The sequence below is a fragment of the Pseudophryne corroboree genome, chromosome 10, assembly GCF_028390025.1.
Source record: "Pseudophryne corroboree isolate aPseCor3 chromosome 10, aPseCor3.hap2, whole genome shotgun sequence".
Taxonomy (NCBI): domain Eukaryota; kingdom Metazoa; phylum Chordata; class Amphibia; order Anura; family Myobatrachidae; genus Pseudophryne; species Pseudophryne corroboree.
This window is the reverse complement of record NC_086453.1, coordinates 155,472,321-155,486,698: the sequence shown is the minus strand read 5'-3', so window position 1 is coordinate 155,486,698 and position 14,378 is coordinate 155,472,321. Positions and strand designations below refer to the sequence as shown.

At 45.5% G+C, this 14,378-nt stretch overlaps 1 protein-coding gene across 1 annotated transcript in view; it reads right to left on the bottom strand.

Moving 5' to 3' along the window:
• Nucleotides 1-14,378, bottom strand: part of KASH5 (KASH domain containing 5) — a 1,087,213-nt gene that overhangs the window by 741,858 nt on the left and 330,977 nt on the right. The window contains exons 6-7 of the mRNA XM_063942893.1: nucleotides 9,266-9,326; nucleotides 7,268-7,429 (exon numbers count right to left, since the gene is read on the bottom strand). Coding sequence (XP_063798963.1) covers nucleotides 7,268-7,429; nucleotides 9,266-9,326 — 223 coding nt within the window. The remainder of the gene's footprint in view (nucleotides 1-7,267; nucleotides 7,430-9,265; nucleotides 9,327-14,378) is intronic.

Below are 14,378 nucleotides of genomic sequence, written 5' to 3'. Positions count from 1 at the left end.
CGCCTTTATCAGGAGATCGTCCAAGTACGGGATAATAAAAACTTCCTTCTTGCGAAGGAGTATCATCACTTCGGCCATTACCTAGGTAAAGACCTTCGGTGCCGTGGACAACTCCAACGGCCGCGTCTGGAACTGATAGTGACAGTCCTGTACCACATATCTGAGGTACTCCTGGTGAGGGGGGGGGGGGGGAATGGGGACATGCAGGTACGCATCCTTGATGTCCAGGGAGACCCTGTAATCCCCCTCGTCCAGGCTCGTAATAAGCGCCCTGAGCGATTCCATCTTGAACTTGAATCTTCTGATATAAAAGTTCAAGTATTTTAATTTCAAGATGGGTCTCACCGAACCGTTGCGGTACCACAACCACTGTGGAATAGTAACCCCTTCCTTGCTGAAGGGGGGGCACCTTGACAATCACTTGTTGTGCTTATAGTGTTGAATATCCACCAACACCGTCTCCCTGGCAGAGGGAGGTGCCGGTAAGGCAGATTTTAGAAAACGGCGGGGGGAAGAACGTCTCGAACTCCAGCCTGTACCCCTGAGATACTACTTGAAGGACCCAGGGATCCATGTGAGAGAGCCCACTGTCCGCTGAAATATCTGAGACGGGCCCCCACCGTACCCGGGTCCGCCTGAGCAGCCCCAGCACCATGCTGTGGACCTACCGGACGCAGGGAGGACTTCTGCTCTTGGGAACTAGCTGTGTGTTGCAGCTTTTTTCCTCTACCTTTGCCTCTCGGCAGAAAGGATGAGCCTCTAGCCCACTTGTTTTTCTGGGGCCGAAAGGACTGTACTTGATGATACGGTGCTTTCTTTTGTTGTGGGGTAGCCTGTGGCAAAAAAATAATAATAATTTCCCAGCAGTAGCTGTGGAAACGAGGTCTGAAAAACTATCCCCAAACAGTTTTACCCCCTTATAGGGCAACTTCCATGTGCCGATTCGAGTCGGCATCGCCTGACCATTGCCAAGTCCATAACCCCCGTCTGGCGGCAATGGACCTAGCGCTTATTTTTGATGCCAGCCGGCAAATATCCCTCTGTGCATCACGCATGTATAAGACCACGTCTTTTATATGCTCTATTTTCAGCAAAATATTGTCCCTATCCACAGTTATTTTCCGACAGGGAATCTGACCACGCAGCGGGAGCACTGCCCATCCATGCCGAAGCAACGGCTGGTCGCAATATAATGCCCTAGTGTGTGACCATATCTTATAGGGTAACCTCCTGCTTTCTATCAGCAGGTTCCTTCAGGGCGGCCGTACCCGAAGACGGTAGTGCCACCTTTTCTGATAAGCGTGTAAGCGCTGTATCTACCCTATGGGGTGTTTCCCCACGTGACCTATCCTCTGGCGGGAAAGGGTACGCTGCCAATAACCGTTGTAGAAATTATCAATTTCTTACCGGGAGAAGACCACTCTTCCTCACACACCTAATTTAATTTCTCAGATGCAGGAAAAACTACTAATGGTTTTCTCTCACCAAACACAATACCCTTTTATGTGGTACCTGGGGTATAATCATAAATGTGTAATACATTTTTCATTGTCTCAATCCTGTAACGGGTGGACCTATTTGGAGGGTACACCAGTCTCATCGATGTCGACACTGGAGTCAGTATCCGTGTCGACATCTGTGTCTGTTATCTGAGGTAGCGGGCGATTTTAGAGCCCCCCATGACATTTGAGACGCTGGAACAGGCACAAGCTGAGTAGCCGGCTGTTACGTGTCGACGGCCTTTTATGTAAGGAGTTGACACTTTCACGTAATCCTTCCATAAGTTCAACCACACCGGTGTCGACCCCGCAGGGGGTGACAACATATTTACAGGCATTCGCTCCGCCTCCACCTCATTATCCTCCACATACCTGTCGACACAGCCGTACCGACACACAGCACACACACAGGGAATGCTCTGATAGAGGACAGGACCCCACAAAGCCCTTTGGGGAGACAGAGGGAGAGTATGCCAGCACACACCAGGGCGCTATATATCACAGGGATAGCACCTATAAAAAAGTGCTTTCCCCTATAGCTGCATATATGTTGTATACTGCGCCTAAATTGTGCCCCCTCCTCTCTTTTTAACCCTTTCTGTAGTGTATTAACTGCAGGGGAGAGCCAGGGAGCTTCCCTCCAACGGAGCTGTGAGGGAAAAATGGCGCCAGTGTGCTGAGGAGATAGGCTCCGCCCCTTTTTCGCGGACTTTTCTCCCGCATTTTTATGGAATCTGGCAGGGGTTAATATACATCCATATAGCCCTGGGGGTTATATGTGATGTATTTTTGCCAGCCAAGGTGTTTAAATATTGCTGCTCAGGGCGCCCCCCCCCCAGCGCCCTGCACCCTCAGTGACCGGAGTGTGTGGTGTGCATGAGGAGCAATGGCGCACAGCTGCAGTGCTGTGCGCTACCTTGGTGAAGACTGATGTCTTCTGCCGCCGATTTTCCGGACCTCTTCTTGCTTCTGGCTCTGTAAGGGGGGCGGCGGCGCGGCTCTGGGACCGGACTCCGAGGCTGGGCCTGTGTTCGGTCCCTCTGGAGCTAATGGTGTCCAGTAGCCTAAGAAGCCCAAGCTGGCTGCAAGCAGGCAGGTTCGCTTCTTCTCCCCTTAGTCCCTCGATGCAGTGAGCCTGTTGCCAGCAGGTCTCACTGAAAATAAAAAACCTAAAACTAACTTTTTCTAAGAAGCTCAGGAGAGCTCCTAGATTGCACCCTGCTCGGTCGGGCACAAAAATCTAACTGAGGCTTGGAGGAGGGTCATAGGGGGAGGAGCCAGTGCACACCAGATAGTCCTAAAGCTTTCTTTAGATGTGCCCAGTCTCCTGCGGAGCCGCTATTCCCCATGGTCCTTACGGAGTTCCCAGCATCCACTAGGACGTCAGAGAAACATATAGTAAAATGTTCTTACCTTACTGCTGCCTTAAGATGGAGTATATAGCTTTGCAGGTCTCTGGAATTATGTCCCCCAAAAGCCTGCAGTGAGATGATAGCCCCGAATTTCAGGTCCTGCAAAGACCTGCCAGTCGCCAGGAATCGAAGGGTTGCGATAAGCCTTTCCTGAGCAGGTATAGCTCTGCGCAGCTTTGTATCCTGCCTTTGGATTTTAGGTCTCACCAGACCCAACAACTCCGTGAACATGGCATCATCCATGCGCAAGAAGTTTCAGAAGTCGTCCGGGTTGTTTGCGCAGATTTCAGAAAGAAGCACCGTGTGAGAGAGTGAATCCCTCCGCAAAAGCCACTGCTTTGACCAACAAGTGTGAGGCCTTCTCTGTTTCTGCAACCTCTCCCTCTCAGCTAACAGTGCGACTCCAGCAACTGCTATCATCACTTTGTAACGAAAGGGATCCATCACCAAATAAAGATGTAGGCACACTTTGTTATAAGGCAAGCCAAAATGAAAGTACAGATAAAATAGCAATGTATGAGAACGTTCAGCTGGTATAAACCAAACCAAACTAGGCAAACAGCATGAATGCATAGATTTTAAAATGGCCGATATTTATCCCCTCCAGAGGTCCTGCCCACTCTCCACTATTGATGCCAGCCCTGTGTGTATTCTACATCTAGATGCCAGCCCTGTTCCCAGCCCATTATTTAAATAAACTGTCCAGCTTGGATGCTTCAACGATGAATGGTCGTTGGTAGTTGGCAATCGGCTAGTGTGTATGTTCATGTCGTTTGCTCAGCTGTTCAAGGGAAGTTCAAGGGAAGTCGTTAACGATGGTCGTTAATGACGTGTGCATCGTCAAGTGTGTTTGGACCTTTAGAAATGAAAGTCTGTCTGTTTGTTTGTCTGCTGGAGATAAATTCTGAAACCACTGAACCAATTGTGATCCGGTTTTCACCATTGTGTAGGTAATTTTCCCAGGCACCTTTTAGGTTAAGTCTCATCATGATCGGTCGTCATCAGAGTCAGAGTCCATCAGAGTCACAGCTACAGTATGTCACTCCACAACTGTAAACACTAGCATCTTTCACAGAGACACTATTCACAAAAATGTAGCCCATCTCTGCCTTACTGACAGCAACACATCACTGCCTCATTGACAGCAGCACATTCACACTTCACTGACAGTAGCACATTGCACCCTCACTGACAGCAGCACTCATTGACAGCATCACATCGCAGCTTCACTGACAGCAGCACATCCTCCCTCACTGACAGCAGAACATCCCTGTCTCACAGACAGCAGAACATCCCTGTCTCACTGACAGCAGAACATCCCTGTCTCACTGACAGCAGCACATCCCTGTCTCACTGACAGCAGCACATCCCTGTCTCACTGACAGCAGCACATCCCTGCCTTACTGACAGCAGCATATCCCTGCCTCACTGACAGCAGCACTTCACTACCTTGCAGACAGCAGCACTTCACTACCTTGCAGACAGCAGCACACCATTGCCTCACTGACAGCAGCACATCATAGTCTCACTGACAGCAGCACATCCCCACTTCACTGACAGCAGCACATCCCTGCCTCACTGACAGCAGCACATCCCTGCCTCACTGACAGCAGCACATCCCTGCCTTACTGACAGCAGCACATCCCTGCCTTACTGACAGCAGCATATCCCTGCCTCACTGACAGCAGCATATCCCTGCCTCACTGACAGCAGCACTTCACTACCTTGCAGACAGCAGCACACCACTGCCTCACTGACAGCAGCACATCATAGTCTCACTGACAGCAGCACATCCCCACCTCACTGACAGTAGCACATCCCTGCCTCACTGACAGCAGCACTTTACTGCCTTGATGACAGCAGGATATCACTGTCTCGCTGACAGCAGCACATTGCAGCCTTGCTGACAGCATCACATCCCAACCACACTGACAGCAGCACATCACAGCCTCACTGACAGCCGTACATCGCAGCCTCACTGACAGCAACACATAGCAGTCACAGCACATCAATGCCCTGACAGCAGCACATCACTGACTCAATGATAGCTGCACATCACCACCTAACTGATAGCATCACATCCCTGCCTCACTGACAACAGCACATTGCTGCCTTACTCACAGCAGCACATCACTGCCTCGCTAACAGCAGCACATTGAAGCCTCGCTGATAGCAGCACATCACAGCCTCACTGACAGCAGCACATTGCAGCCACAGCACATCACCTCCCTACTGACAGCAGCATATTATCGCCTCACTGGCAGAAGCACATCACCTCCTCACTGACAGCAGCACATCACCTCACTGACAGAAGCACTAGCTTACAACAGCACATTGCAGCCTGACAGCAGCACATCCCTGCCTCGCTGACAGCAGTACATCCCTGCCACACTGACAGCAGCACAAATACACCTCACTGACAGCAGCACATACCCACCTCACTGACAGCAGCACATCACAGCCTCACTGACAGCAGCACATCATCACTTTACTGACAGCACCACAGCCTCCATGAGAGCAGCACAATGCACCCTAGCTGATAGCAGCACATCACTGCCTCAAGCTGCTCAAATAACAACCCCCCATCCAAAAAAAATCTCACCCAATTGAATACCAAAAAATGCAGGTGCAAGCTTTTTGTTACATTTGCACCTAATTGTATATGCCCTGTCATGCTTCCAGCATGTCTGTTATATATATCTTATTTCTGTGTTCATAGTAATTTATGTTATCAGCTCCAACTAGTGGACAGCACAGAAGTATCTTAATTGTGAACCTCAAGGGCCACCGTAGCTAGATCCTCTGTGTATTCTGGGTTAAAGAAACTGGGAGCAGCCATTTTTTCTCTCCTCATGGTCACATGCGCTCACTCTCAGCATAGGATCCGGTGGTAAGAAACGCTGACCCTTAATTCTGCCATCATAGATCTGGCAGTCAGTTATGTATACCAGCTGTATCACTTTACACTGCTGTTGATCCTTTATATGTTTTCAGCATGTTGTTTGCATACAATATCTTGTTCATGTTCATATATAATGCATGCTTTAATGTTTGCATACTCCATGTTATGTTTGTTTGAATTGCAACATCCATATGCCTATTGTAAAATCATTTCATCATTTGTATTTTTACAGTTTTACCAATTTTGTCTACTACATAATTATTATTCAGATCATTACATCTTATTGGGATTATTGAGACGTAGAGGTTGTTATGCTGTCTGTCTGTATTTGGTTAAAGAAACATCATAGTGAAGGCAGTACATTCCCCATAAACTGTACTTGTTAAAAAAATAAAAAAAAAATAAAGAGTGCACTGCACTTTTGTTTGTTTTAATTCAGCACTATTTTGCTTTCTTTTCAAATTATTTTCTATTATTTTAATATTTCACCTAAATGAACCCTACTTAGAGTACGTCATTTATTTAACTGAAAATACTGACCGAGATAATGAATATTGTATAGTGGTTCTGACACCTATTGAGTATAACTAAAATAACGATCTAATACCTACATCTAAAGGCATATCCAATAAAATTAGCTTTAATTACTTTCATCAGTAATGAGGATATGAGTGCACCTTCCAGAAACTGACTTCTTTTGCTCTATTTTTTGTGTTGAGTACATACATTCATTTGAGTCAGGTGGGTTGCACCGCCAAGTAATGTTACCAGGGAATATATATGTATTTTACCTCTTTTGATAGTTGAGATTTATTTGATAGATCCCTTATAGAAAATTATCTTCTTACTTATGACCCTAGGTGCAGGATATTTATTAATAAACTGCTGTCTACCTATATTACATTATAGCAATGTTGTGCTGTGCCCTTGCTATTTTTTCATGGATAGAATGTGTGAACCATGTGTTGAAATCCTTCTACCCATTACACAAGTATACATGATGATGGTCGCCAGCACTGACGGCTTTTGATTGGCTGATTGGTTATTCATTGCACATGCGCTGCCTTCATTATTTGTCTATAATGTACATTATATGATTTTGTGGGTATATCTTTGGATATTTTTTTTATACATGAGGAGAGCTGTACCTGCAATATTCAAGTTTTATTTATATTTAATTCAAATCCAATAGCAAATTAGCATTTTTTCTAGCATAACACAGGTTAAAAATTGTGTACAAGTCTATCTGGTGGATTTCAAATGTAAATATCTATCTTGGCATTTTTTTCAAATTTGCATGTGCATACAATTGTATTTTTTGTAGTCAATGCATATTATATCTGAGAACTTGCATTCAGATTCAGAATTAGCCCCTTAGATTGTAAATGAAATAAACTTTTTGGCGTTTTAGGCATTTTAACCCTAACCTTTTTGCTTCTGCCTCTTTAACCCACCTTTTAAGTTTGTTTTTTAAATCCGATATTTCCTCTGTCAGGATAGCCTGTGTTTCCTCAGCTAACTCCAGGTTCCTTTGTAATTTTATTTTCTGGTCCATCAATTTTTTGTTTGAAAAGGTAAGGTCAGTAATCTTGCTCACTAGATCTGTTGGTTCTCCCCTTTCGGAAAAAGCAGGTCATTACACACATGCTTGACATGAAACATTACTTACTTTTAAGGTGTCTACTACGATATCCCGGCGGTCAGGATCCCAGCACCTAGTATACCGGTGCTGGGATCCCGACTGCCGGAATGCCGACAGCGGGGCGAGCGCAAAAGGGCACCTTGCTGGCTCGCTGCGCTTGCCACGCTGTTGGCACAGTGGCACGCTTATTTATTCTCCCTCTAGGGGTGTCGTGGACACCCCAAGAGGGACAATAGTTGTCGGTATCCCAGCGGTCAAGATCCCGGCGCCGGTATGCTGAGCACCGGGATCCCAACAGCCAGGATATCGAATGCTTCCCACTTTTAAGGGTTCATACACAATTTTGTCAATGTTATTATTTGTGACTCACAGAGGTACACAGAGAAATAATAAATATTGCTCTACTGTAATTCTCGCCAGTGTACATTCAGAATCGTGTACATCACTGAGAATTGAATCACACACTTAAATACTTGTAAATAAAACAGTTTAAAAAAATACAATAAAAACTATGTGTTTGGAACTTTGCATACGCATTTTAACATTCATTAGCTTTCAGCATCACCTGCAGTGTTCATTAACATTACTGCTGGGTACAATATGATGAAGATCTATCGAAGCGCTCATTAATAACATTATGCTGCATGGAAGCTTGAGTACATGCGCTGAACACTCATTTAAAAGCAAAGACAAAGTATATGGTTTTGTCTATGGTTTTATTAAAATCATGTTTTTTCAATGCCCATGTGTACAAACCTATATATAACATTAGTTTAGATCATTCATTTCCAAACTATTTTCAATCACAGCACCCTAGTGTATCAGAATTTTTATCACGGCGCCCCTAGGCCAAAAGTTTCTTATTGTGAAATGTAGAAAACATTTTTTTACATTAATTAAATTGTGTTTATATGTCATCCTTAAGTGTAATTATTTGGTGAGGGACAATATTCACTTGTTTGTCCACATAGTTTATGACTGGCAGTCCAAGCACTGACTTTGCCTTTTACATTGACCATAAATAATTTGGCCCACCAATCCAAGGCACCTCTGCAAGTGCCCCAAGGCACCGACACAGTTTGGGAACCACTGGTTTAGATAACAATAACATTTGTATTTTGTATACACTGCACTGAAACATTATACAGGTTGAGTATCCCATATCCAAATATTCCGAAATACGGAATATTCCGAAATACGGACTTTTTTGAGTGAGAGTGAGATAGTGAAACATTTGTTTTTTGATGGCTCAATGTACACAAACTTTGTTTAATACACAAAGTTATTAATAATATTGTATTAAATGACCTTCAGGCTGTGTATAAGGTGTATATGAAACATAAATGAATTGTGTGAATGTAGACACACTTTGTTTAATGCACAAAGTTATAAAAAATATTGGCTAAAATTACTTTCAGGCTGTGTGTATAAGGTGTATATGTAACATAAATACATTCTGTGCTTAGATTTAGGTCCCATCACCATGATATCTCATTATGGTATGCAATTATTCCAAAATACGGAAAAATCCGATATCCAAAATACCTCTGGTCCCAAGCATTTTGGATAAGGGATACTCAACCTGTATATAAAATATGATGTGAGTGATAAAATAATTCAGTACAAATGGAGAGGAATCAAAGTAAGGATTTTTTTAAAAAATGTACGGTGTAAAAAGGAGGCCTGGCATCAGTCAAACTGGTTACGTACTTCGCACTGAAAAATGATTTATGATGTTCTTCTCAGTAAAAATATTTGATAGCTTTATCTAACTAAAGCATTAAAACAATAATTTTTGCTTTACTCTTACATATATTTATAGACATGGCCGCCGTATCCCTCTAGCTGTGATATACTGGAGAATTGCTTCTCTGTAGAGGGATAAAATACTTAGAAAATCAGTTTATCCAAAAACTTGCTTCTAATTAAGAAATACAATAAATAAACAGAAGCAATACATACCAAGGCACAGCATATGACTTTGTTTTGCAAGAGATGCCACTTTGATAAAAAAAAGATTATTATATTCACTGACAAAAAATAGGATTTTAATTACCTACCGGTAAGTCCTTTTTTCATAGTCCGTAGGGGGTACTGGGAATCCAATTAGTACCCTGGAGGGTATAGACGGGTCCACTAGGAACCATGAGCACTATAGAAGTTTGATTGTATGTGCTGGCTCCTCCCTCTATGCCCCTCCTACCAGACTCAGTTTAGGAAACTGTGCCCGAGGAGACGGACATACTTTGAGAGAAGGATATAGAAAAGGAAAGTGGTGAGAATTCGAACCAACACAACCGGAACAGGAGGAAAGCCATGCTAACCAAACTTGCAAACAGGGACAGCAACAGCTGAACCAAACATTACTTAACCAAGTAAAAGAGCAGGAAAAAATAAGCATCGGGCGGGCGTCCAGTATCCCCTACGGATTACGAGAAAAGGATTTTCCGGTAGGTAATTAAAATCCTATTTTCTCTTACATCCTTGGGGATACTGGGAAACTATTTAGTACCATGGCGAAGTACCAAAGCTCCCAAACCGGGTGGGAGAGTGCTGAGGTTCCGCAGAACTGATTGACCAAACTGAAGGTCCTCAGAGGCCAAAGTAACGAACTTGTAAAACTTGGCAAATGTGTTCGAACCTGACCAAGTAGATGCTCAGCAGAGCTGTAAAGCTGTGACACCACGGGCAGCTGCCCAAGAGGAACCCACCGACCTAATAGAGTGGGCTTGAACAGATTTTGGAATTGGCAAACCTGCCGTGGAATAAGCATGCTGGATAGTGAGCCTGATCCAGCGTGCAATTGACTGCTTCGAAGCAGGACACTCAATTTTATTGGGATCATAAAAAACGAACAGCGAGTCCGATTTTCTGTGACAAGCTGTTCTCTTCACATAGACCTTCAAAGCCCTTATGACATCCAAAGACTTTGAAGTAGCAGAGGTGTCCGTAACAGCCGGAACCACAATAATTGATTGATGTGAAACACGGACACCACCTTAGGAAGAAATTGCTGACGAGTCCTGAGTTCAGCTCTGTCCTCATGGAAAATTAAGTAGAGGCTCTTGACACACGTCTTGCTGAAGCCAAGGCCAACAGTGTGACAGTCTTCCACGTAAGGTACTTTACGTCTGCCTCCTGCAACGGTTCAAACCAGTCCGATTGGAGGAAAGTCAGAACCAAATTGAGATCCCAAGGTGCCGTAGGAGGCACAAAAGGAGGCTGTAAGTGCAGAACACCTTTTAAGAACGTCTGGACCTCATGGAGAGAAGCCAATTGTTTCTGAAAGAAAATAGACGAGGCCGAAATCTGAACTTTAATGGAGCCTAGGCGTAGGCCCACGTCAACTCCAGAATGCAGAAAAAGCAGGAAACGTCCAAGATGAAATTCCACCTCAGAAAATTGCCTGCTCTCACACCAAGAGACATACTGTACAGCTTGAGTATCCCATGTCCAAATTAGAGATGTGCACCGGAAATTTTTCGGGTTTTGTGTTTTGGTTTTGGGTTCGGTTCCGTGGCCGTGTTTTGGGTTCGAACGCGTTTTGGCAAAACCTCACCGAATTTTTTTTGTCGGATTCGGGTGTGTTTTGGATTCGGGTGTTTTTTTCATAAAACCCTAAAAAACAGCTTAAATCATAGAATTTGGGGGTCATTTTGATCCCAAAGTATTATTAACCTCAATAACCATAATTTCCACTCATTTTCAGTCTATTCAGAACACCTCACACCTCACAATATTATTTTTAGTCCTAAAATTTGCACCGAGGTCGCTGGATGACTAAGCTCAGCGACCCAAGTGGCCGACACAAACACCTGGCCCATCTAGGAGTGGCACTGCAGTGTCACGCAGGATGGCCCTTCCAAAAAACACTCCCCAAACCGCACATGACGCAAAGAAAAAAAGAGGCGCAATGAGGTAGCTGTGTGACTAAGCTCAGCGACCCTAGTGGCCGACACAAACACCTGGCCCATCTAGGAGTGGCACTGCAGTGTCACGCAGGATGGCCCTTCCAAAAAACACTCCCCAAACAGCACATGACGCAAAGAAAAAAAGAGGCGCAATGAGGTAGCTGTGTGAGTAAGTTAAGCGACCCTAGTGGCCGACACAAACACCTGGCCCATGTAGGAGTGGCACTGCAGTGTCAGGCCGGATGGCCCTTCCAAAAAATACTCCCCAAACAGCACATGACGCAAAGAAGAAAAAAAAGAGGCGCAATGAGGTAGCTGTGTGACTAAGATAAGTGACCCTAGTGGCCGACACAAACACCTGGCCCATCTAGGAGTGGCACTGCAGTGTCACGCAGGATGGCCCTTCCAAAAAACACTCCCCAAACAGCACATGACGCAAAGAAAAATGAAAGAAAAAAAAAGAGGTGCAAGATGGAATTGTCCTTGTGCCCTCCCACCCACCCTTATGTTGTATAAACAGGACATGCACACTTTAACCAACCCATCATTTCAGTGACAGGGTCTGCCACACGACTGTGACTGAAATGACGGGTTGGTTTGGACCCCCACCAAAAAAGAAGCAATTAATCTCTCCTTGCACAAACTGGCTCTACAGAGGCAAGATGTCCACCTCATCATCATCCTCCGATTCATCACCGTGTACATCCCCCTCCTCACAGATTATCAATTCGTCCCCACTGGAATCCACCATCACAGCTCCCTGTGTACTTTGTGGAGGCAATTGCTGCTGGTGAATGTCTCCATGGAGGAATTGATTATAAATCATTTTAATGAACATCATCTTCTCCACATTTTCTGGAAGTAACCTCGTACGCCGATTGCTGACAAGGTGAGCGGCGGCACTAAACACTCTTTCGGAGTACACACTTGTGGGAGGGCAACTTAGGTAGAATAAAGCCAGTTTGTGCAAGGGCCTCCAAATTGCCTCTTTTTCCTGCCAGTATACGTACGGACTGTCTGACGTGCCTACTTGGATGCGGTCACTCATATAATCCTCCACCATTCTTTCAATGGTGAGAGAATCATATGCAGTGACAGTAGACGACATGTCCGTAATCGTTGTCAGGTCCTTCAGTCCGGACCAGATGTCAGCAGTCGCTCCAGACTGCCCTGCATCACCGCCAGCGGGTGGGCTCGGAATTCTGAGCCTTTTCCTCGCACCCCCAGTTGCGGGAGAATGTGAAGGAGGAGATGTTGACAGGTCGCGTTCCGCTTGACTTGACAATTTTCTCACCAGCAGTTCTTTGAACCCCTGCAGACTTGTGTCTGCCGGAAAGAGAGATACAACGTAGGTTTTAAATCTAGGATCGAGCACGGTGGCCAAAATGTAGTGCTCTGATTTCAACAGATTGACCACCCGTGAATCCTTGTTAAGCGAATTAAGGGCTCCATCCACAAGTCCCACATGCCTAGCGGAATCGCTCTGTGTTAGCTCCTCCTTCAATGTCTCCAGCTTCTTCTGCAAAAGCCTGATGAGGGGAATGACCTGACTCAGGCTGGCAGTGTCTGAACTGACTTCACGTGTGGCAAGTTCAAAAGGTTGCAGAACCTTGCACAACGTTGAAATCATTCTCCACTGCGCTTGAGACAGGTGCATTCCACCTCCTATATCGTGGTCAGTTGTATAGGCTTGAATGGCCTTTTGCTGCTCCTCCAACCTCTGAAGCATATAGAGGGTTGAATTCCACCTCGTTACCACTTCTTGCTTCAGATGATGGCAGGGCAGGTTCAGGCGTTTTTGGTGGTGCTCCAGTCTTCTGTACGTGGTGCCTGTACGCCGAAAGTGTCCCGCAATTCTTCTGGCCACCGACAGCATCTCTTGCACGCCCCTCTCGTTTTTTAAATAATTCTGCACCACCAAATTCAAGGTATGTGCAAAACATGGGACGTGCTGGAATTTGCCCATATTTAATGCACACACAATATTGCTGGCGTTGTCCGATACCACAAATCCACAGGAGAGTCCAATTGGGGTAAGCCATTCTGCGATTATCTTCCTCAGTTGCCGTAAAAGGTTTTTAGCTGTGTGCGTATTCTGGAAAGCGGTGATACAAAGCGTAGCCTGCCTAGGAAAGAGTTGGCGTTTGCGAGATGCTGCTACTGGTGCCGCCGCTGCTGTTCTTGCGGCGGGAGTCAATACATCTACCCAGTGGGCTGTCACAGTCATATAGTCCTCAGTCTGCCCTGCTCCACTTGTCCGTGGTTAAGTGGACATTGGGTACAACTGCATTTTTTAGGACACTGGTGAGTCTTTTTCTGAGGTCTGTGTACATTTTCAGTATCGCCTGCCTAGAGAAATGGAACCTAGATGGTATTTGGTACCGGGGACACAGTACCTCAATCAAGTCTATAGTTGGCTCTGCAGTAATGATGGATACCGGAACCACGTTTCTCACCGCCCAGGATGCCAAGGCCTCAGTTATCCGCTTTGCAGCAGGATGACTGCTGTGATATTTCATCTTCCTCGCAAAGGACTGTTGGACAGTCAATTGCTTGGTGGAAGTAGTAAAAGTCGTCTTACGACTTCCCCTCTGGGATGACCATCGACTCCCAGCAGCAACAACAGCAGCGCCAGCAGCACTAGGCGTTACACGCAAGGATGCATCGGAGGAATCCCAGGCAGGAGAGGACTCATCAGAATTGCCAGTGACATGGCCTGCAGGACTATTGGCATTCCTGGGGAAGGAGGAAATTGACACTGAGGGAGTTGGTGGGGTGGTTTGCGTGAGCTTGGTTACAAGAGGAAGGGATTTACTGGTCAGTGGACTGCTTCCGCTGTCGCCCAAAGTTTTTGAACTTGTCACTGACTTATGATGAATGCGCTGCAGGTGACGTATAAGGGAGGATGTTCCGAGGTGGTTAACGTCCTTACCCCTACTGACATCTTCAATCTGACTATCAGGAACTGGACTGCGGGTGCTCCTTCCAGCACTTGCAGGGGGCGTGCAAATG